This window comes from Fusarium oxysporum, chromosome 3 (assembly GCF_000149955.1).
Source record: "Fusarium oxysporum f. sp. lycopersici 4287 chromosome 3, whole genome shotgun sequence".
NCBI lineage: Eukaryota > Fungi > Ascomycota > Sordariomycetes > Hypocreales > Nectriaceae > Fusarium > Fusarium oxysporum.
The window spans coordinates 4,530,694-4,553,127 of NC_030988.1; the positions used below are offsets into that span (position 1 = coordinate 4,530,694).

The 22,434-nt window shown below is 49.3% G+C and overlaps 7 protein-coding genes across 7 annotated transcripts; 5 read left to right on the forward strand and 2 right to left on the reverse strand.

Annotated features, from left to right (window-relative positions):
• Positions 1-234: 234 nt before the first annotated feature.
• On the forward strand, positions 235-3,010 carry FOXG_06903 (uncharacterized protein; the record flags this gene model as incomplete). The annotated part of the gene is made up of 3 exons (XM_018385538.1): positions 235-500; positions 564-1,843; positions 1,893-3,010. The coding sequence occupies 3 exons, from the start codon at positions 235-237 to the stop codon at positions 3,008-3,010; spliced, it is 2,664 nt and encodes an 887-aa protein (XP_018242961.1).
• A 5,727-nt stretch (positions 3,011-8,737) lies between these two features.
• FOXG_19456 (uncharacterized protein) lies at positions 8,738-9,196 on the reverse strand (the record flags this gene model as incomplete). The annotated part of the gene is made up of 1 exon (XM_018399670.1): positions 8,738-9,196. One exon carries the CDS (start codon positions 9,194-9,196, stop codon positions 8,738-8,740), a length of 459 nt encoding a protein of 152 aa, XP_018242962.1.
• Positions 9,197-10,345: 1,149 nt separating this feature from the next.
• FOXG_06904 (uncharacterized protein) lies at positions 10,346-12,196 on the forward strand (the record flags this gene model as incomplete). Its single annotated transcript, XM_018385539.1, has 4 exons — positions 10,346-10,472; positions 10,520-10,579; positions 10,635-11,609; positions 11,673-12,196. The coding sequence occupies 4 exons, from the start codon at positions 10,346-10,348 to the stop codon at positions 12,194-12,196; spliced, it is 1,686 nt and encodes a 561-aa protein (XP_018242963.1).
• A 1,112-nt stretch (positions 12,197-13,308) lies between these two features.
• Positions 13,309-16,814, forward strand: FOXG_06905 (uncharacterized protein; the record flags this gene model as incomplete). Its single annotated transcript, XM_018385540.1, has 8 exons — positions 13,309-13,455; positions 13,537-13,875; positions 13,937-14,251; positions 14,305-14,447; positions 15,052-15,071; positions 15,260-15,294; positions 15,458-16,075; positions 16,272-16,814. The coding sequence occupies 8 exons, from the start codon at positions 13,309-13,311 to the stop codon at positions 16,812-16,814; spliced, it is 2,160 nt and encodes a 719-aa protein (XP_018242964.1).
• Positions 16,815-17,916: 1,102 nt separating this feature from the next.
• On the forward strand, positions 17,917-19,254 carry FOXG_06906 (uncharacterized protein; the record flags this gene model as incomplete). The annotated part of the gene is made up of 2 exons (XM_018385541.1): positions 17,917-18,372; positions 18,562-19,254. The coding sequence occupies 2 exons, from the start codon at positions 17,917-17,919 to the stop codon at positions 19,252-19,254; spliced, it is 1,149 nt and encodes a 382-aa protein (XP_018242965.1).
• An 849-nt stretch (positions 19,255-20,103) lies between these two features.
• Positions 20,104-20,556, forward strand: FOXG_19457 (uncharacterized protein; the record flags this gene model as incomplete). The annotated part of the gene is made up of 1 exon (XM_018399671.1): positions 20,104-20,556. The coding sequence occupies one exon, from the start codon at positions 20,104-20,106 to the stop codon at positions 20,554-20,556; it is 453 nt and encodes a 150-aa protein (XP_018242966.1).
• Positions 20,557-21,716: 1,160 nt separating this feature from the next.
• Positions 21,717-22,160, reverse strand: FOXG_19458 (uncharacterized protein; the record flags this gene model as incomplete). Its single annotated transcript, XM_018399672.1, has 2 exons — positions 21,717-21,813; positions 22,066-22,160. 2 exons carry the CDS (start codon positions 22,158-22,160, stop codon positions 21,717-21,719), a joined length of 192 nt encoding a protein of 63 aa, XP_018242967.1.
• Between the last annotated feature and the right edge of the window lie 274 nt (positions 22,161-22,434).

Here is a 22,434-nt window from a genome sequence, read left to right on the forward strand (position 1 = left end):
TATTAGTACATATGGGTTCAAGCTGAAGACCCCGACACCTTAGACGAGATATGGTCATGCGCCTTGAAGCCAGGGCGAACAAAATCGAAGATGATGCGATGACGTAGGATCACGTGAGCGGCTGAAGTAAGGAATGTTGGTCTTTCAGCTTTCTGTGCTTTGTGCAATTGCAAACAATGCCAGAACCCCTCCTGTAAAGGTCCGTGGACCGATTGCAATTAAATCGACATCAGGATGCCAGCACATTCACCGCATGAGCAACGCGAGGTCAGCCATAACCAGTTCCGCGACCATACTGTCATCCACCAGGGAAACGTTCAAGGGAACGTCTACTACGGCGCGCCCCACCCGGCGGCCCGCGCCGAAGTCGTCCGCGTCATTCCATATCCCCGCAACGAGGATCTGGTCCATCGACGGGATCTCATCGACAGACTAGATAAGCTTTTGCCATCGACGCTGGGATTGCGCAGTGCCGCGCTCTGGGGCCTAGGAGGATCGGGGTAGGTGTCCGCTTTCGGCATGGTACGATTGTCGCGAACGGGCTAACAGAGGAATGAATCAAGCAAGACACAGATCGCGCTAGACTACGCATATCGACGATGTGACGCCGACGACGACTGCTACGTATTTTGGGTGCATGCCGACAGCGAAGCGACTTTCCTAGCCGATTATAAGACGATTGGCAAGAAGCTCGGGATCGACGAGCGGCTTGATGGGACAGACCTGCTCGATGCAGTGCGCAACGGGATTGAAGCTCGATCGAAATGGCTGATGATCCTCGATAACGCCGACAACCTGAGGTTATTTGGAGTGGGTCAAGTGAAAGGGGAAGGGATGGCCGAGAACCTATATAAATACATTCCTCATGCATTGCAAGGGACGGTGCTGTGGACAAGTCGAGACGCGCACATTGCAGGCACGCTTGTTGGAGCGCGACGTGGTGTCGAGGTGCAGTCCATGGCTGTAGATGAGGCAACAACACTTCTCGCAAGGGTCCGAGATGAGCCAATAAGTACAGAGCAGGCAGTGGAGGAGGCAGGAGTGGATGCTCTTCTGCAGGAACTACAGTGCCTCCCGTTGGCGATCTCACAAGCCGGCGCATACATGCGGCGGATGTCGATGACAGCCGAACAGTATCTGGATCTCCTCAGACAAGGCAAGACCCGATGGGAGGTGCTGAAGGTGAGCGATGCCGATCGACATCGACGACCGGAGGTATCGAACAGTGTGCTTGAGACGTGGAGGATCTCGATAGAGCGGATCCGAGTGGAGAGCGAGACATCATACCGGATATTACACGTGGTTGCGTATGTGGACTGTCAAGACATACCTCACGAGCTAGTAGCAGCGACGGCTCGTCGATACGATAAAGAGGATGAAGAGGATGTCATTTCAACCGGACAAGTCTCAGACCTTGAGGTTTTGGAAGCAGCCACACGCCTGACAGAGTTTTCTTTCCTCAGCCTTCGCCAGACAGAGGATAGTGGGAGAAGGTACGAGATGCACAAGCTTGTGCAAGAGGCTATACGATATGGGCTGAGGGTGAGAGGCTCTGTAGCAACAACCATTGGCAATGCATTGAGGGCAGACGAGGGGCCAAAAGAGGATGAGGGATACTACTGTGGCAAGGCGCTGCAGGTAGTGGGCGACCTCTTCCCGTCATCAGAACCTACTACATGGGCACGATGCGAGGAGTACCTGACGCATGCCATTCAAGTAGGGGAGTGGGCGGAGGTAGGCGGGACAGAGACGGAGACAGCAAATTTACTTCAGAGAGTATCATACTTTCTTTATGAACGAGGTCGGTGGAGAGAGAAAGAGCCGGTAAACAGTCGGGCTTGGGGTCTGCGACGAGAGGTGCTCGGGGAGAAGCATCCTGATACAATCGACAGCATGGCAGACCTCGCGGCGACATACCATGCGCAGGGTCGATATGAGGAGGCCGAAGGGCATCTACCAAGAAGTACTAGAACTCCGACGAGAGGTGCTCGAGGAGAAGCATCCTGATACGATCAGCAGCATGGCAGATCTCGCGGCGACATACCATGCGCAGGGTCGATATGAGGAGCCCGAAGGCATCTACCAAGAAGTACTAGAACTCCGACGAGAGGTGCTCGAGGAGAAGCATCCTGATACGATCAGCAGCATGGCGTCACTCGCGACGATATACCATGCTCAGGGTCGATATGAGGAGGCTGAGAAACTGAAAGATAAAGTACTGGAACTCCGACGAGAGGTGCTTGGGGAGAAGCATCCTGATACGATCAGCAGCATGGCGGAACTCGCGGCGACATACCATGCTCAGGGTCGATATGAGGAGGCTGAGAAACTGAAAGATAAAGTACTGGAACTCCGACGAGATGTGCTCAGGGAGAAGCATCCTGATACGATCAGCAGCATGGCGTCACTCGCGACGATATACCATGCGCAGGGCCGATATGAGGAGGCCGAAGGCTTCTACCAAGAAGTATTAGACCTCCAACGAGATGTGCTCGGGGAGAAGCATCCAGATACGATCAGCAGCATGGCGGAACTCGCGGCGACGTACCATAATCAGGGCCGATATGAGGAGGCCGAAGGCATCTACCAAGAAGTATTAGACCTCCAACGAGAGGTGCTCGGGGAGAAGCATCCAGATACGATCAGCAGCATGGCGGAACTCGCGGCGACGTACCATAATCAGGGCCGATATGAGAAGGCTGAGAAACTGAAAGATAAAGTACTGGAACTCCGACGAGATGTGCTCGGGGAGAAGCATCCAGATACGATCAGCAGCATGGCGGAACTCGCGGCGACGTACCATAATCAGGGCCGATATGAGGAGGCCGAAGGCATCTACCAAGAAGTATTAGACCTCCAACGAGAGGTGCTTGGGGCGAAGCATCCAGATACAATACAGAGTATGGAGTATCTTGCCTCAATCCAGGAGGCTCTACAGCAGCTACCAAGTCTCAGAGTCAGTCCAGTCTCTAACAATCACAAAAGCGGACGAAAAGGAAGCCGAGTCTAAGACAGGGCTCAGACCTCTGTGGAATGATCTACGTAAGACAACTGACAAGTTTTGTAAGTCGAGGTTCTTACGATCGCAGCAGGGGCCTTGACGAGTCTCTCCATTCCTACCTGATCGTCCTCACTTAGATTCATTTGACTCGGGGTAACAGATGGGAATTGATTAGCATTCTCTGTACAGTATTGTAGTTTTTCTTGGAATGATGCATAAGTATTATTGCGGATGACTATGGCTTCAGGTCAAAAGTGGGCGTTGTGATAATTTAGAATGGTAATCTGGAGCAAATTAGCCTCTGGATAAGTTAAAATGTCACCTGTAGAGGGTACGTACATGCTGTTATTGCTAGCTGACGACAGGGAGTATATCGGCTTCAGCTGTTTACTGTGCATGCGCCACATCTAAGCCTCTTTCGGACATTCTTAAGAAAACTTCAATAAAAGATTACTGACGCTGAACCCGCACCCCACTGTATATATTTTAGCTAGATATGCTGAACAAGACTGAAACACCACGGTCGTCGGTTCAATCGTATGCAGACGCAGCCAGGATGACATCCACCAGCATGTCCAGTCAATCTTCATCTGCAGCCCGATCGGCAACTCCAGAACCGGTGTTCTGCACAGTCGACACATCCAGAGTTCCTGAAGACCATCTTGGAGACGCTACACCAACAATGATTCGCAAGACCGTGGAGCAGGAGATGCGACAGTCAAGTGACCAACCTCACTGGCGATGCGTCGCAGTGACCAGAGATGGACGGAATGCCAACCGCCTCAGGATTATAGGTAGGAACGAAGAAGAAATACAGAAGATCAAGACTATCCTTGAAACCAGGAAAGCTCCAGGTGCAAGAGTCCTTCGGGACCAACTATATCCTATCAAAGTTGATAGCATGAATCGTATGGCCGTCTTTGACCAGGCGTTTAACATCCTCCCTGGAGCAATAGAAGCCTTAAACCAGGAGAATGAAGTCCAGATTGCCAAGGTAGCCTGGCTGAGCCGGAAGGCCAACCCCAAGTCATATGGATCCATGGTGGTGTACCTCACTAAGAGCAGCGACGCCAAGAGACTACTGCAGGAACACTACTTTCTCGTCGCAGGTGAATCGGCATATACGAGTGTATTTGAGCAGACTACTGGACCGGAACAATGCTATAACTGCCAAGAGCTCGGCCACAAAGCATACGCATGCAGCAAGCCTCGAGTATGTGCAAGGTGCGCCGCTGAGGGTCATCATCATAGTGAGTGCCAGGCGCAGATACCAAAGTGCGTCCTCTGCAGTGGTCCGCATGAGTCATTCAGTAGAAATTGCCTGAAACTCCACCCCAGGCGGCATGAGTAAGTTGTTCCGGGTGATGCAACTGAATGTGAGAAAGCAGGATGCGGTGCACGAAAGCCTTATGAACGATAAGAATCTTCGAGAATACACAGCGATCGCGATCCAAGAGCCTCAGGCACACCAGAAGGACGGCAAGCTACTGACGATTCCTATGAGACATCCGAGATGGGTCAAGATGGTCCCGACTGTTTGGAGGGAGGGAAGATGGCCGATCCGAAGCATGTTATGGGTGAACAAGGATGTGGAGGCGGAGCAGATACCGATACAGACGGCAGATATGACGGCAGCCATCTTGCGACTTCCTGGACGCCTAGTACTGGTTGTGTCCGTTTACGTACCGGGACGAGACGATGAGGCGTTGCAAGGTACCTGCAACCTGCTGCATCAGGTCATTTCAGGCACAAGAAGACAAGCCGGTGGGCTGGTGGATGTGGTAATTGTTGGAGACTTCAACCGACACGACCAATTATGGGGAGGAGATGAGATATCCTTGACGAGGCAAGGCGAAGCGGATCAGATCATCAGCCTTATGACTGAGTTTGATCTAACGAGCCTGCTTCCAAGGGGGACGAAGACGTGGAGTGGCGGAGATTTCGAGACAACAGTCGACCTGGTCCTTGCTTCGGCAGACCTAGCGACCTCGACTGTCAAGTGTATGATACACGGCACAGAGCACGGATCCGATCATCGTGCTATCGAGACGGAGTTCGATGTCTCTGTTCCGATGCCGCAAGCCCAGGAGCGACTTTTGCTCAAGAACGCACCATGGAAGAAGATCAACGCCCGGATTGCCGAGGCGTTAGAGTCCATTCCGGAACAAGGCACCGTACAGCAGAAGACTGACAGGCTTATGACAGTGGTGCTGGAGGCAGTCCGCGCGCTAACACCCAGAGCTAAGCCGTCACCATACGCAAAGCGTTGGTGGACCTCAGACCTCACGCAACTTCGGCAGATATACACACACTGGAGGAACCGTGCCAGAGCATCGAGACGTGCGGGACGAGCATGCGAGGAGCTTGAGGACACGGCGAGAGGAGCAGCAAAGCAGTACCATGATGCCATCAGACAGCAGAAAAAGACGCATTGGAACGAGTTTTTAGCCGATAACGACAACATATGGAAGGCAGCAAAGTATCTCAAGTCCGGAGACGATACAGCATTTGGCAAAGTACCCCAACTCACGAGGGTCGACGGCACACGTACGACCAACAATATCGAACAGGCCGAGGAGATGTTAGTCACGTTCTTCCCTCCATTGCCGCAGCACATCGAGGTGGAAGGGGATCGACCCCAGCGCGGATCTGCTGTCGTCATGCCAAATATCACTATGGAGGAGGTAGAGCGACAGCTTTTCGCGGCGAAATCATGGAAAGCACCCGGCGAAGATGGGCTACCAATCGCAGTCTGGAAACAGATCTGGCCTTCTGTCAAGCACCGAGTCTTCTCACTTTTTCGTGCTTCGTTGGAAGATGGCGTGCTGCCGGATCAATGGAGACATGCCAAGATCATTCCTCTGAAGAAACCAAACAAGGAAAACTATTCGATCGCGAAGGCATGGAGGCCCATCTCGCTTCTATCTACCCTGGGCAAAATACTAGAGGCGGTCGTCGCAGAAAGGATCTCGCATGCTGTTGAAACACACGGATTACTGCCAACAAATCACTTTGGAGCTCGTAAACAACGTTCCGCTGAGCAGGCTTTGATGCTGCTGCAAGAGCAGATCTACGCCGCCTGGCGAGGTCGATGGATCCTTAGCCTGGTGAGCTTTGACGTCAAAGGAGCTTACAACGGGGTGTGCAAAGAGAGACTCATCCAAAGACTGAGAGCAAGGGGCATACCAGAGGATCTACTTCGCTGGATCGAAGCTTTTTGCTCGGATCGCACAGCGACTATTCAGGTCAACGGACAGACATCCGAGAAGCGAGAGTTGCCACAAGCCGGGTTGCCGCAGGGCTCCCCTCTGTCCCCGATCCTGTTCCTCTTCTTCAACGCGGACCTTGTCCAGCAACGCATCGATTGTTATGGGGGAGCGATAGCGTTTGTGGATGACTTAAACTGCGTGGGTGACAGGTCCAACCGCAGAAAGTACCCACAAGAGGGGATCAAAGGGATCATTAAGAAAGCTCTAGACTGGGAGAGAAGAAGTGGCGCGACGTTCGAGACAGAAAAGGACGGCGATCATACACTTCACGCGGAAAGCATACAAGTCCGACGAGGAACCTTTCGCGATCAGGGGACAGCTCATTCGGCCCAAGTCTCAGGTCAAGGTTCTGGGAATGATCATGGATGCCGGCCTCAAATATAAAGAGCACATTGCACGGGCAGCGGCTAAGGGATTGAACGCTGCGATGGAGCTGCAAAGGCTCAGGGGTCTTACTCCGAGGACAGCGAGGCAGTTGTTCGCAGCCACGGTGGCCCCGGTCGTGGACTACGCCTCAAACGTATGGATGCATGCATGCAGGTATAGAAGAGCCAGCCCTATCAACCGGGTTCAGAGGATTGGGGCAAATGCAATCGTGGGGACATTCCTCACAGTGGCTACAAGCGTAGCAGAAGCAGAGGCACATATCGCCAGTGTACATGAGCGGTTCTGGAAACGGGCCATCAAGATGTGGACTGATCTACATACCCTTCCGACAACCAACCCTCTCCGAAGCTCTACATCTCGCATTCGAAAGTTCAGAAGATACAATCGCTCGCCATTCTACGAGGTAGCAGTGGCACTCAATGAGATCCCGATGGAAGAACTAGAAACGATCAACCCTTTCACGTTGGCACCCTGGGTAGAACGGGTGCAGACTATAGTAGATGATGGGGATAGTTTAGGGACAACACAAGCAGATCTAGGATGGGCGGTACGGGCAGCAGTGAGCAGTTCGGCGCGGAATGGGGTAGTCGGAGTTGGCGGGGTCATCGAGATCCCCACCTCGGTGCGAGGAGGACCGAAGCTTGAGCGCTTTTCCTTCACGCTCGGCATGAGGACGGAGCAGAACCCATTTTCCGGACAACTAGCAGCGATGGCTTACGCTTTGAGACACTTACCCGACCTTGAGTATCGAAGCGTGGCACTGTTGGCGAGCAACAAAGCCGCCGTGCTCACAGTCCGAAACCCTCGCCAGCAGTCCGGTCAAGAGTATGTTAAATGCATATATGATTCCATCAATGTATTGAGGGTCAAAGGAAACGTGGTGGCTGTCATATGGATGCCCACCAGTGCTGAACACAGGCTCCTGAAAATGGCTAAGAAAGAGGCGCGAAGTGCGAGCCAAGACGGTGCCGTCCCGGCTCAGAAGTTTCCCCAAATGCGATCGACGACCCTGAATATAGCCCGATCGAGCCAGCGTGCAAACCAACGGCTACCAGACAATGTTGGGAAGTTTTCGAAGAAGGTTGATGCTGCGCTCCCGGGTAAGCACACTCGATTGCTCTATGATGGCTTGTCACGGAGAGAAGCCAGCGTGCTAGCACAACTTAGGACAGGCATGGCCAGATTAAATGGATACCTCTTCCGGATCAGCATAGCAGCGTCACAGAAATGCGCATGCGGACAAGCGACAGAGACAGTAGAGCACTTTCTCTTTCGATGCACGAAATGGACAGCGCACAGGACTGAGATGCTGCAGTGCACGGAGACATCGAGAGGAAACCTCTCGTTCTACCTAGGAGGAAAGTCACCATCAGATGACGCAAAGTGGACGCCAAACATGCAGGCAGTCCATGCAACTATACGATTTACAATGGCCACAGGCCGACTCGACACACAATACTGAAACCAGATTGCAAGAATCTCACCTACTTACTCTTACTAACTTACTTACACTAAACACCCAACACCCAACACCCCGTCTCATACAAGCGGACGTCGCTTCAGCCGCCGTAGATAGGACGTTGAACACTTGAAGAATAGCCTTCAAGCTAGTTCGCTGGCTATACTAGTAAATCAGGGGAAAACGCAGGGAGCAATAGGGTAGAAGGAAAAGCACAATCGAGGAACAGGCGCATTATGGGCTTGAGGAGACCTATTTCAATTCATATGGTGAAAAGCAAGGTACAGTCTGGGCTTTAGGAAATGCGGACACAGATTGAGCAACGTGTAGCACAGCATGGGCTTGGAGAGGCGAGGACGAAAACTAAGCAATGTACGTACGAATTAGTGACTAGTGCCCTATCGGCCAAAATAAGCCGCCGGGCGTAATAAATTGTATTGTATTGTATTGTATTGTATATATTTTGTCTAACGACCCTAACTTCTATAAGACCATCGCGTGGTTCAGATTCAGCTTTACTCCGATGGGAAGTGCAATAGTATATTGCTACACCTTGTTATGTGCCCTACAATACCACATCACCTTACAAACCGCCTTGCACGGATAGTCCTGTTTAATACCTTACATCACTCCAGAGACGAAATCGGACGCCTGCAGCATTCGAATACTACTTAACCAAGGGGCATTTTCCCTTTCTGCTTGAACCCCAAACGACATGACACTCTTCTCACACCTAAGGAAGACCGATGGCGGTATAGAGTAGAAGATTGTATAGTAACAACCACAAAACACCTGAGCATCAAAGGCCATGTCGTTCCATCTCTTTCCCCTTCTACCGCTCGAATTGCGAGTGCAGATATGGGGGATCGCTCTGCGGAGTGCGGCCATGTCAGTTGTCTCCCTTAGCTTGGACACCATCTGCTCCTCGAAAAGCGGATTATCCTGTGCTTCTGAGACAGTTCGGCAACCTGGGTCATATCGTATTGCGCTATCATGCAAAGAGGCCTTAGCTGAATGGGAGAGAACCACAAGTCTCTTCTCGGAGTGGGCCTCTGTCAGGTTCTGCGTATCTCGAACCATCTTCTTGCTGCTTGACCTAGTGCAGCTGAAGTCTAACTCAGTGAGCGAGACGCTTCTATTCACAGGCAGGATTTCGTGTATCCAGCATGTCGCTTTCTTTGCAGAATCAGGAATCAACCTGATAGAAGTCCTGACGATCCTCACCAATCTCAATCATCTAGAGACCATCTTCATAATTGTTCCGCAATGCCCTGTCAAAGATATGCCATCTGTAGATCGCCACAGGATCCAGTCAACAGCACAGTTTTTGGCCAATCTGACGACTGAGTCACCTCCGACTACAGGTTGTATCGTGACTGAACCAGTCGACCTTTATCTAGAAGGCAGCTTTCCCGATCCCAAATTCGAAGCGTTCTATACCGGCGTCAATGCTCCTTCCGTAGAACTTGTAATGTCACGGTGTAGCAAAGACTGTCAACACGACCGGAAACCTGCCAAATGGTCGGTTGGTTGCTCTCTGCTTGACTGTACATGATATAGATACCTTGTCTCTGCACAAAGTGGCGTCGTTCGTTATTACATCCTTGTATCACCGAGGGTCGGGCGTAAGTGGATGCAAGCTGGGCATAGTCCTATGGTAACAAGCATAGGTTTCATGGGCCACTGTGAATCCTGCATTTGTCAGGTCAGTGATGCTTTTCAGTTTCGAGGAGCAGAACTTACGACTGGACAGTTTCCATAGACCGAGGTAAAGATATACCCGAATAGATATCCCTTGGAACTAAGATCCATAAGTCAGCTCAGGAGAAACATTGTGTAGCACAAATATCGGGCATTCTCTTGGCCAAAACCGTGTATAATTTCGCCATTGTATCCTGGAAGCGTCCACGACGCTTGCTTCTTACAGGCAGAGAGCCATACACCGTATACTGTGCTCCCTCCCTACTTGCCAGCACAGTAGGCCGATTTGAAATATTCCCCGTTCTGGAAGATGTCCATTTCAACAGCGTTCAAATTCGAGGGCTGTTTCTCTGCTTTCCAAATGATCCCGTAAACAATCCAACAATGGCTCTGTCATTTTCTTTAAAGGCAACTAGACAGCTTAGAAGCTCCTCCAATGTCTCGCAATATTGACTGTATATCACTCCCCTACTTACAGAACGTCAAGAGGAATCACCGCAAAGCCATCGAGAAGATCATCATATCAGCATGTTCCAATCCAAGCCGATCCTTAGCCAGGACATCTGGCGCAGCGACCGTGACATTGTGGCGTCTACTTCCAGACGAGATGTAGCCCTGCACTACGAGCGGGCAAGGTCGATATTCCGTCATAGTGGTACGTCCGAAGCCTTTATTGGAGAGCGTCACTAAACAGTTTGGCAGGTCTGTCACAACAGGATATTGAGAATCTAACCCCGAAATTCTGGGATTTCCAATTCGATTGTAAGTCTGGCAGATCTGAGCGCATACCTGTAGCATACTGATCAAGGCAATGGAGTGATTGCTGCTCGCGACATGACGGCCTTCATCATCGTAGCGATACAGGTAAACCTATGTATAAGGACACTTTGTTCCTTCGTCAAAGGGCGACCCGACCTACAAGACTTGGTTGATAAGCTCCTGAACTTTGATATCTGCGGTGGATTTATGCTGACCGAAGCCGATCATGGTTTGGACGCTCGTAACTTGGAAACGACGGTCACACTACTGCCTGATGGCTCCTACGATCTACATACCCCCCACGTAGGAGCTTCAAAGGCAATGCCTCTGACAACGCCCTACTGTGGCATGCCTCGCATAGCTATAGTATTTGCTCGTCTCTTAGTTGACGGGAAAAGCCATGGCGTGAAGCCCTTCCTCGTTTGTCTCAGCGACGCTTGCGGACTGCGGCCTGGAGTTACATCACGTATTCTGCCCACACGGCCGGGTACGAAACCGTTGTACCACTCTCTGACGGCATTTAACCATGTCGATTTGCCCTTCAGTGCTCTGCTCGGCTCATCCTCAGAACCGGAAAACGATCGTCTTGATTTTCTACGCCAGATTTGGCGGGTGTCAGCTGGAACGCTGTCCCTCTCTATAATGGGCATCTCCGCCATCAAGGTTGGAACGCGTGTAGCTGCTGTCTACATCGAGCGAAGGACAATCACGGCACCCGATGGGCCTGTACCCGGAGAGATCATGAGCTTCAGCACCCAGCAGCGTCCAATTGTCGAAGGATGGGTGCAAGGCAAGGTCTTGCATGCATTCGCTCGTTGGACCATAGGGATGCGCCCTAATCTTAGCGATGCGACGCAGCACGCGCTTGCCGCAATTTTCAAGGCGACAGTAATGAAAGCCTCCCAAATCTTGAGACCCCTCACCGAAAGGTGCGGGTGGCAGGGCCTCTGTGCATATAATCAAATAAGCGAGCTAGATTCAACATTACAGGGAATCTCGATTGCCGAAGGAGACACACTACTGTTGTGCATTCGTATGTGCTGAGCTGATTTTTACCTGCTGACATTATCTTGACAACTGACGATTTATTTCCTAGATTTTATGTCAGAGCTCCTGGGAGAGAAACTGGGGCTCCCACAAGCGCGCAACAGATTGTCACCCTTGGCGCAACGCGAGGACAAGTTAATGTTAGATATGAAATCACGACTCGAAATGATCGGGGGGTATAAGGAACATCGCGGTCCCGCCTTCGATCGTCACATTCTCCCTCGATGTCGATTACTGGCTGAAGCGATTGGAAATCGCATGGCTTATGAGGCCGCCGAAACCTCGGGGCTCTCACCAGATGTGCTCACATTGTATGAGGGCATCTGCATGTGCGAGGATCTAAACCATTTGCCGGTGATGGGGCCACAATGTCGAGCAGATGCCCAGTCTCAATCCTCTGAGCCGTACAATAATGTCTTGGCCCAGATCAGATCGGAATCTGCTTCTCGGTCTGACTTGGATGATTATGTGACGGCACCTATCATGTCTGAAGAATCGTGGGGGTCTTTCACGAACAGTTTACATGCCTTCAAGCACCCGCACGATGTCGCGATCCCTTGTTCGAAATTATAAACATCCGCTGGTTTTTAGTCTACCCTCACTATCGGTAGTCTGTGGCGCTTTATCACGTTTGGTAGCTTGCGACAACAAGTGCCAGGTTTTCCCCCGGAAAATCGATTTATAGAAGATCCTTATCGCCCGACCAGAAAACAATGATCAGTGCGGATGAGGCTTTGGACAGACGCGCAAATCCAGATGGAATATTATTTCCACCATCTTACACACACCTGGATAGCTCTGGTAATGAGCAGCGACCTTACACGTACCAGTTGAGTTCGAATTTAGATCTTATAACAACACTACTGGAGTTGGCTCAACGCTCAGGACAGTAGAGAAGTGAACCAGGTGCCGTCATCTATTGGTGTGATGAAGCAGGTCAAGGAGGCAAGGCTCTGTCAGCAGTGTAAGCGGTCGTGAACGTGCCTTGAGCTATAACTGCGGAAATGTACAGCAGACCCAAGCCGTCTCTTCTCTTCTGATATGCTCAAATGTGAGTGATGAGTATTTACACGTGCGAGAGATAAGAAAGAGGGGGGGGGGAGATAGCATAGGACAGAGACGATTCATCAACCGTGTTTTTACCTTCAACCGATACAGAAGATGAGATTAGGAGAAAAGAATAATGTGCAGTAAAATTGTATTTTCCTCTACTCGCCCATGGGAACTGTTTTGATGACCATTAGCCGGACCTATGCACTCGGCGTACAAGAGGCTCAACTAAGGTTCGATTTCGGTGCTTTTCCTGAAAACGCTCTAGAGTTAGGGATACGTCCAAAATTGGGAGAAAGATATTCCAACTCCATTTTTTCAATGAAGCTGAAGATGAAGGCTTGGGTTGGCGACAGACACGGGAAGCAAGACACAACAAAGTTACAGAAAAAAAATAGAAGAAAGAATGAAATGTGAGAGAAGAAGAAAAAGTCCTATTTCCGCCTAGACAAACCGATGATGCAAACAAGTAATATTCATAGGATAATTAACCTGCCATCGCCTACTCGGCCTGTACTGTACAACCGTGTATGTCAACACTCAAGCACATGATCCTGGAGCTACCATACAAGCTTTACCACATCAGCACCATTATTCTCATTTGATTCTTCGAAACTTCTGGCCTCCACTTCGATATGGCGAGCATAAGCTGGGCCTCTTCGCTGAGGGCTTCTATCATCTCCTTCTGTCAAGAGCTCGAACATATCAAAGATCCAGATGCCGTGTTCAGAGAACAGCTGGCTGATTTTGAAGATCGTTCGAGGAGAAGACTGGAAAATTTAGTACGGGATGGAACGTTCGGGTGCGTACCTAGCCTCCAACAAGAGCTACTTGCAGATAATCGGCAAATGATAGAACTCGAGCTAGCGCACGTGGCTTCAAGGGCCCAGAGGCTTGAGCAATATGGCGAGACAATGGAAGAACTGGCCAGAAGGATGCTAAGAGCACAGCTGAATATCCTGGGCCTAGAGGCGATACAAAAGTTGGTACCAGAGTTATCTGCAGCCATGAATTTGGATGAAGGCGACTCTATCCTTCTACGTCCGAACGATGAGCAACCGTCAGCCTCTGAGTATCAACCGAACAATGTAGCGGCTGGGGATGCACATGTGCAGGCTCCCAATCATGAAGAAAAATGGGACGACGAGTCCTGTCAGACGGTTCGACGAGAGGCCAATACATCCGTGACGTGGTGTACTTTGGTAAGACGACCAAGATACTGCTCCTCAGATTACAATTTTCCATGTATTAATCCAATTGTAGCGCAGGGGAGGTCGAGTTGATCCCCACGGCAATAGCAATCGGGAGCAGCCTTATCGCGCGATGACGAGACGAGCACCGCCCAGACAGAATTCGCCATCGCCACTCGCTACCGAATTTCACGTGTTACATGAACACGACGATTCTGAAAAGGCCCTGATCCGCAAGAGAGGTAACACCTTATGCAACAAGACTATGAACATGGGAGTTGATGGACACACCACCTGCATACTGGTCTTTAAGAATCCAGTTCACGACGAGTGGGTGTCTGCGGGACACATACCGGAAGGTCAAACGATCCCAAGCCTTGACGCTATAGTAAGTATTGCCGTAGCCACGCTCTTCCTGTCTTTGACTTACAATAGAAACAGGTAGCCGAGCATATGGGACGTCGTCAAGAGGCCGGAACAGACTCGCCCTCCATCAAAGTTGAGAACAGTAGCCCAAACACCGCAATGGGAAGAGGACGGGATTACATGAACATGATTGTACACGAAGGCATAGGTTGTGCAAAGTAATGATGGATGGATCATGCTCACCTGGAGAATGGGCGAGCGGCCCACAATTGATTGAAAATTATTGAAATTCCATATTTCTACATGTCACCATCTTGAAGGAACGTTACCTAGTACTACCTTGTAGGAAATACCATTGCAATTTAAGTTCAGTCATTTCCGCTCTGCTCACTGGTCCTCGACAAACAGAGACGTCTTGGCCAACTATATTGTATCATCATCGCCGAGTTCAACGAGCTTTGTCCCACGACAGTTCCAAGTGCTAATTACATGTAAATGTCCCTTAGTCTATATTTTAGTTTGTGAACCAATTTTTTAGTGTTGTTGCACTTCTTAAAGCTATTTCAAAGTTTTTACATGCAAAGGTTAAAACCTGGAACCCGGAACTCGGAGCTTGACATTGATTATTGATTATTGATTATTGACAAGGCATATCACGGGTGTACAGTATAAACATCTCACCTACTACAGTACACATACCGTCGATCTCTCATGTTCCTATGTTGTCAGATCCCCAGTGCTTATCGACCCGCGTCTTAGAACGGGATAGATGAGTACAGCAGCTCATCTTTCCGTTGAGATTTGCGCAGTACATGATAATAGAGACCTTCCCGTTCCATACTGTACGTACACCAATTGTCCTTTGCGACCTATTTCGAGACGCAGATTCATCTGCAATCGCAACTTACCCATAGGTTATGTCCAACTAGTGAAAGAACCATTTTTGGCCGTCTGAACTGGCTTTCGCATACACGCTAATATTGCCTCGCCTAGGGGGTTTAGGATTTTGGTAGCTTACGTCCTCCTCCAGACGTTGAGTCGAGGCAGAATATGGACTACCTTCCCGTGTGTGATCGAGATAGGTGCATTCGAACCAAAATGACTTCAGACGCAGACATGTCTATTAATCATGGAGAGTGCAGTCTGCTATTCATAAAATGTGAGAATTCATCTCTCAGGGTAAAAGCATCAAACTCAATCTCATAATCACACTGCTCCATTATCCTAGGCTTTCTACCTCCTGTACGGCATGGCTTGCCCCGACGTAAATATAACCACCCGCCTACGCGAAGCCATCGCCAATTGGAATACGCATCTTCAAGGTATCAAAGATCCGGACGATGTCTTTCGCCACGAGCGAGCCCGTATAAGCGACGCATCGAAGAAACGAATCGAAGAGTTTTATCTCAACACCCTGCGGGACAATGGCAACAACAACAATAACGATAATGTTGCCCTTCTTTTGCGAACCCTCCTCTCTGATGGCCAGCAGCTGAAGGAACTTGAGATGGAGCACGAAGTTACCCGAACCAAGAAGCAAGAGCTACAAGATGAAGTAGCTAAGAGTGTAGGGAGAAGGATTGTCGCAGATGTAATCGACATCCTAGGCCTCTCTGCAGAGCAGCATCTGATGCCTGCAGTACCTCCCCCATCAGAAGAGGCTACATCGACCACCAAAGACCACGTCGACAGCGCGAGCCTGCCAGTTCCCGATGATTCGGACGCACCAGCAGCTACAATGGGGCTTACCACGCGAACCCGAAGCTACAACAGACGGAAGAATGGTGGAGCCCGTCAGAAGGTGGCGCCATCGATAGGCCCATCCGTAAGCGAGGGTGATAGCTCGGTAAGTCATCAAACAGTCAAGGTTGTCATTAACCTAGTTATGTATTCGTCTGTCTTTTCTTCCTTACTGTTCAGGATTCTCATCTTGTTGTTCCGTACTGGTGCTTCACAGTGGTGTCTTTGCTTTCCTTTTTTTTTCTTTTTCTTTTTTTCTTCCCCTTTTCGGTCTTTGTTCTATCCCACTGACGGTGCCTTAGCTCAAGAGAAAGCGCCAGCCAGATAAAGACGACGGGCGGAATATAAAGCAGGAAAAGAAGACACCCCGGGTCTCAACCAGACAAACCCCGTCTTCTCCTGGAAATGCCAACTTTGAGAGCGTAAGATCATTGCCGGCGCCTTGTACTAGATCGGGTGATTTACTTCAGCATAGCAATGAGAAAGATGTCATCTCCCGCAGGAAGGCGATAGAGTCACAGTACAAGAACATCAGACTTGATGTCAGCCGCCCCTCTGCTCGTGTAATGCTCCGGAGACATCCCTCTCGACGCGGTCTGTGGACTTGCTTGATATTCGTTCCGCAAGTCCAGGCGGATATGAGCTTTGATACTATGGTCAACCGATTTATCATGCCTGCATTCGTCCAGCTCGCCAATCGCCGACGAACGGGAAATATCCGGGAGGGCCAAGCAGCTCTGGAAAATGCGCAGCCACCTGTGAATACTCGCAGTAGCCTTAACAGTACTGGAGAGGGAGAAGGAGAGATGGAGAAGGAGCAGTTTGAAAGTACGGGAGAGCAATAGCTTCGGTGTGCCGTGGAAACGATATAGCGTCTGTAAGCTCAAACGAGGAGTAATATTGAAAAGCGTTTTACGACCCAGTCCATCTACTATCACGTGAGAACTAAATGCGAACTGGGAAGGAATATAGATTTATCGGCAGTTACTAGGTCTGCGCTCTGTTCAGCACCAAAGACACTATGACGCGCCACGGTCCTGGGCCAGCCGATTACATGGCGCATCAAATCCACCACTGCACGTAACTGCAGTTCCATTAGAAATTTTTGGATTCTGACACTACTGTCACTTAGCCTATAGTGTTCGTTATTGAGCCATATCAAGTACAGTACACACATTACCTTGTGCTTGTCACCTTTCCAGTCACGAACAGTGGGGTTGGGTAGAGCCATATGTGGCAATTAGACTTGACGTTCAGAGAGTCCAGGAAGGTACACCAGGCGTGACTCGTGCTCGCGCTTTAAATATCAATTCCAAAGAGGAAGGTTTATGATATGTACCAGATTACAGCATCAAAGTTACCAATACAGCATAAAATTCATTACCAAAGCTTATCATATCTGATATTTAAATTTTGAACTCTATGCATCACAAATTTGCTGGCTAGAAACGAAATAGTTCATGACAGAATTGTTGAAAATTGTGAGCCGCCCACCAACTTGTCCACTAAGCTTTTAAGATAGGAAGACTAGCGTGCAGAACCTTATCGAACAGGAAGGATCAACATATCATCGGTGCTGCGAACAGCTAATGCTGTATCACTTACAACATGCACCATGCGTGAAATATAAGGATGACCTTGTGAATCCCGAAGTCAACTAAGAAGAGCAGCCATTCTTGGATGGGAAGTCAGATATTTACGATGGTACCGTACAAACACGCATAATCCATCCACATCACTCGAAATTGGCAAATAATCCAATAGGCGATTTTGCAACGTTGTTTCATGCTGAATTGTACACCAAGAGCCAATAAGCTGTGGTTTCAAATAATATAAAATAGATGACTTCTCTCATAATGGCGTTTGTTTTTGTGTTTAGGCGCGAAAGAGCGTTGATACTTGCTCCTGACCTCAAGTATCTTCCCCCAGGTCCTGCTTCGACTATCAATGAAGGAACATGTCAGATACGGGTCTTGTCCCAACTACAACAATGAAGTCGCGCAAATTTCTCGTAGAGTAGATCATCAAGTGCAGCAGCTTGGGGGTAGAACCAGCGTTTCCCACAGTTCCATCACTTATGTGAATCGAGGTGACGATCAGGTGTCGCTTCGAAGAAGGATCGTAGAACTCAACCGAGAGAACGGGAGCCTGCGTCATGAGGATAAGTACTTTGCTACACTGGCTAACGATGTACTAGTATCTCTTAAATCCTCGATCCAGTCTTGTCTATCCAAAATCCCTGACGCTCTGCTCTATGGTAACACAGCTACCTTGCACGGCAGCGAAATGGGGAGTAGCATCTCGCAAGCGTTCAGGCGCCAACGCCCGCATACTGACCCTCTCTCGAGCCCCAACCAGCGTGAGGCTCAAATTGGCGGTTTCGCTGATGCACAGGACCCTCAGGTAAATTTGGTGTCTTCCTGGGGTCAAGGTGCAAGAAACCGTCCATTACCGCCGACTCCACACCTAATGTCGAAGTCTATGCTCGAGAAGTTGGAGATTAATCTCATAAGAGAAAATGGGATGATGAGACAATCAATCTCATTGAATAGAAAGCTCGTTTATCGGGTGCTGCTGCGTTTAGTTTCTCAGATACGACAATTGGCTTCCGCGCTCCGATCGGTTGTCACGGAGGCAAACCTCTTGATTGAGCAATTGAATACCGACTGGCGACAGTACATTGAGGATGTTATCAAGGTGGAAACAGATCCAGAAATCTTGGGCTCAGGTATCGATTTAGCCTACAGCTTAGATGCCAAATATCACGCCGGCAACATTGACAATAGATCAGAGTCAAGACTACGGGATTCGGATCTAAGTTCGAGATACGAGCCAGACTCGATGGAGCCAGACTATAGAATAAGTGATCATATACCTCGTTCCGCTACACAGGCAGGTGGCAGAGATTTCAATTCACTGAACAGCCCATCCATGAATCGAGGAAGTTTGAACACGGGAAAGAGCAAGGAGGATCAAGGTCAAAGCTGGCCTTATGTAGAACCTCTTCGAATAGCTCATCAGCAATCTCAGCCTTCCCCTGGTTGTGATACTGCGTCGACGAAGGCTAAATTAAGGCAACGCCTCGCCATGCTTCATTATGAGCGCATGTACTACAGGAGACTGGCCAACGAGGCAGTCGTCCGATTTGTACGTACAATAAAACACCACGTTCACGAGGTCCGGAATCTTTTGCACGAGTATAGCGCGGAGGAGAATAGACTCAGGGGCTTACTCCAGCAGCAGATAAACCTTCGAACCACTCAGCATCCTAATGGTGATGGATAAAGACCAGACTTGTATGCGTCATATCAAGATAGCACTCTATGTCAATACTGTACTGTACTGATAATCGCCTAGATAAGGTCTCGTTTCGAAATCCATCACCTCTCCCTTTCTTTGTTCGTTTTGCTATTTCTTTTTTCTTCCAGAATTACGTTCTTTATGGTGCTGCCTCATCAGTAATCAGAGAGCATTCCTATGGAATATAACCTCCGAATGGAACAGTAGTAAGGGGAATACAACGTAGTAGCGATGTTAAGCGTATAGATACTCATCAGTAGAACTTCGTTTAGTGCAGGATAGTGGAAAGTACCCTACAGTCCATCATCACAATCAACGTCAATGTTTTCGTAGAGGTAAGGGCAGGTTTGGAGCTACAATGGAGAGGGAGCCTCAAAAGGCCGTCCAGTTTCGAATTCACACTAAAAAACATATCCGCTGCTATTGTGCTGCTATTGTCACGCCCTCAAGTTTCGTGGAATGAGTGAGAAAGGACCATTGCTTACATCTCCGAGTCAAGTCAATCTTGCCACTACCCTCGACAGCACCTAACTTTTCGGAGAGCCTGGCAATTCGAGTTCGCGCTCAACAGAAGAAAGCAGCCGTTCACATGAGACAGAGAAGTCGAGTACGTAAATGGACTCCTGGGTAGAAGTCGACTACATATCACATTCATTGCGCGCGGGGATGAATATTTATACCGTCTCTTGACCTTCAACGTCAGTGCCTTGAACCGAACTGACTTTGTTAGTTTTTTTCCGCTTCTATCTTTCTCGTCCGCCAGCCAGCGATCCAATGGGAAGCAGCTCGCTCCCTAGCGTTCCTTCGCCACCGCGCGTTGCGCCACCGCACGCAATGACGGTTGAGCAGCTACTCCATTTCTTACAAGAGAGGAGCCATCTTCTTACGCTGGAAAATGAAAGATTGCGCCCACAGTACGAGTTTCTCCAGGCCTTAGTCGATCAGAAAGAGGCTACGTTGAAATGGCAACAGTGGCTCATCCGCTTAGGAGAGGAGCATGTGACCTTGCTAGAGAGAGTACTTCAAGGGCAGTCAACTGAGACGGTGTCCGCGACGGAATCGCCGCCACAGTTCATGGAGCATCAGTTTCGGCAACAGACCTGCAGCTCACCTCTGAACACACCACCGAACCTGAGACTTGAATCGAATCAAGACGGCGACAGTACATCGTTTGCGGCCGGCGTGACAGATGATGATGGCAGACGAGGGATCATTCAAGACGATTTGGAAGTGATGCAGCGATGCGCCGAATCAGAAGCCCTGGCTTATTTAGCATCCTACTGTTAGCTACATTTGAATTGAGTGGACAGAGATTGCTTTTTATTGTTTTCCCGGTACAGTAACCGCCTGCAACGTATAAACGTACATACCGGCGCTTCCTGCCGGCGTGATCATTGAATACAGCCTACGTATCCGTCTCTACCCGCGCGACCTATTCAATCTAACTTAGCTTTTGATAAGAAAACTCTTGCTTTTCTCCCCAGCTGGCAAAATGCTCCATTCGCCTAGCATCGATATTGTTTTAGTTTGGGCCTGCCCTAGGAGGTCGTCATGAGGGGACCGAGGTCTGCATTCCGTCTCTGTCCGGCCCAGCAAAAAGCGGTTGTAACTTTGCTTTGCAGCTTAGAGATTCACCATGTTATTATTGCATCACCATCCAATTGTCTTTACGAACTGAAACGTGACTCGGTATAATATTTGTATGTTGAGCCATGTCATTAAACTTATCCCCCCGTCGTAACATGGTACCATTTCGTCTCTCCATGCATGTATAGATACATATGTATACATAAATATGTGTAGATATCCATTCCCAGTGCGTCCAGCTAGACCTGAGAATCGCCTTCGGAACTTTGCCTTTACGAGCCGTTTATTTCGGTTCCTCTGGTATTGCTCATCAGATTGGAAGGGTCCACGGTAGAGTCCAATCCCATCTGCAAAGGAGCACCTCGGCCTGTGGCTCCCTGTGCATGGAGGTTGGTCTGGCCACTAATCGCGCGTACTATGGTCTCACTTATCCGTTGCGGTAATTGATTGTTGCTGTAGATCCTGTTAGCTATACTAGAGGGAAATTAGGAAGAAGAAATGCTACAAAGGGTAAAAGGAACAGAAAAGAGAGAGAAGAAATCCCTAGTGATCAGGTTAGGACTAAAACGTACTCTGTTCTAATTTGCTTCAAGGCTTCCAAAAACTCTTTTCTCGTTTGCTTCATGCTTTCAGAAGACTCTGTTCTCATTTGCTTCATGTTTTCAAGAAACTCTGTTCTAATTTTATTAATGCTTTGGAACAAGGATTAGCCAAGGAAGAACGATAGAAAATGAAGAAGAAAGAAAAGAAAAGAAAAAAAAGGCTCGACAGATACGCCGACTCACAGTGTCAAGGTTGCTTTCGATCTGCGGTAGAGCTAAGGTGTCAGCTTCAAAGTGGTGCAATGGTGTAAGGCTGACTCACTGCTGGTTTATTAGGGCTTCCAGAACATAACGGTCGTCGTCTTGCGGCTCTTGCGGCTCTTGCGGGTCTCCAAATTCTTCATCGTAGCTAGGTCTGTACTTTTTGTCAGTCTAACTTCGTTTGCGTGGTCCGTGTGATTGACGTGGCAAGGCGAGCAAAACGAAGGATTACGTCAAACAGTGTGGAAGAAGGCAAATATAGATGGGATGAGAACAAGTACAGTGACATTGAAGAGAATAAAGGCGGAACGAATGGAAAAAAAAGAGAGAGAAAGTAAAAAGGGTCAAAGAGAGAGGGTAAGAGGGAAGGGGGAAGGGATGGGGGGAAGACAGAAATAGGACAAACTCTTCATCATGGTAAACCATCTCGTCATCTTGCTCGTCCTCGGGAGTAGCGACAAGCTGAGGCTGCCGATCATACATACGATCACGAACTGGCATCATTCGACTTTGCCGAATGTGATCGACCGGCCGCCGATAGCTCCCCAGTGAACTAGATCGGACATCCTGAAGCGCCTTACGAGCAGCCCGTTTAGGCCTGCACCGGGTGGCCCTCCTAGCAATACGCTGAGCCGGCTGCGGTGCTAGCACTGGACGGCGCGACTGGATATAGGCTTGCGATGGTCTGGGCTGTGAAGACTCCATAGAAAGAAAATTAGATAGAATAGATCAAGGCACTTGTATAAAAAAGAATGACAGAAGGAGTAGAGATAGA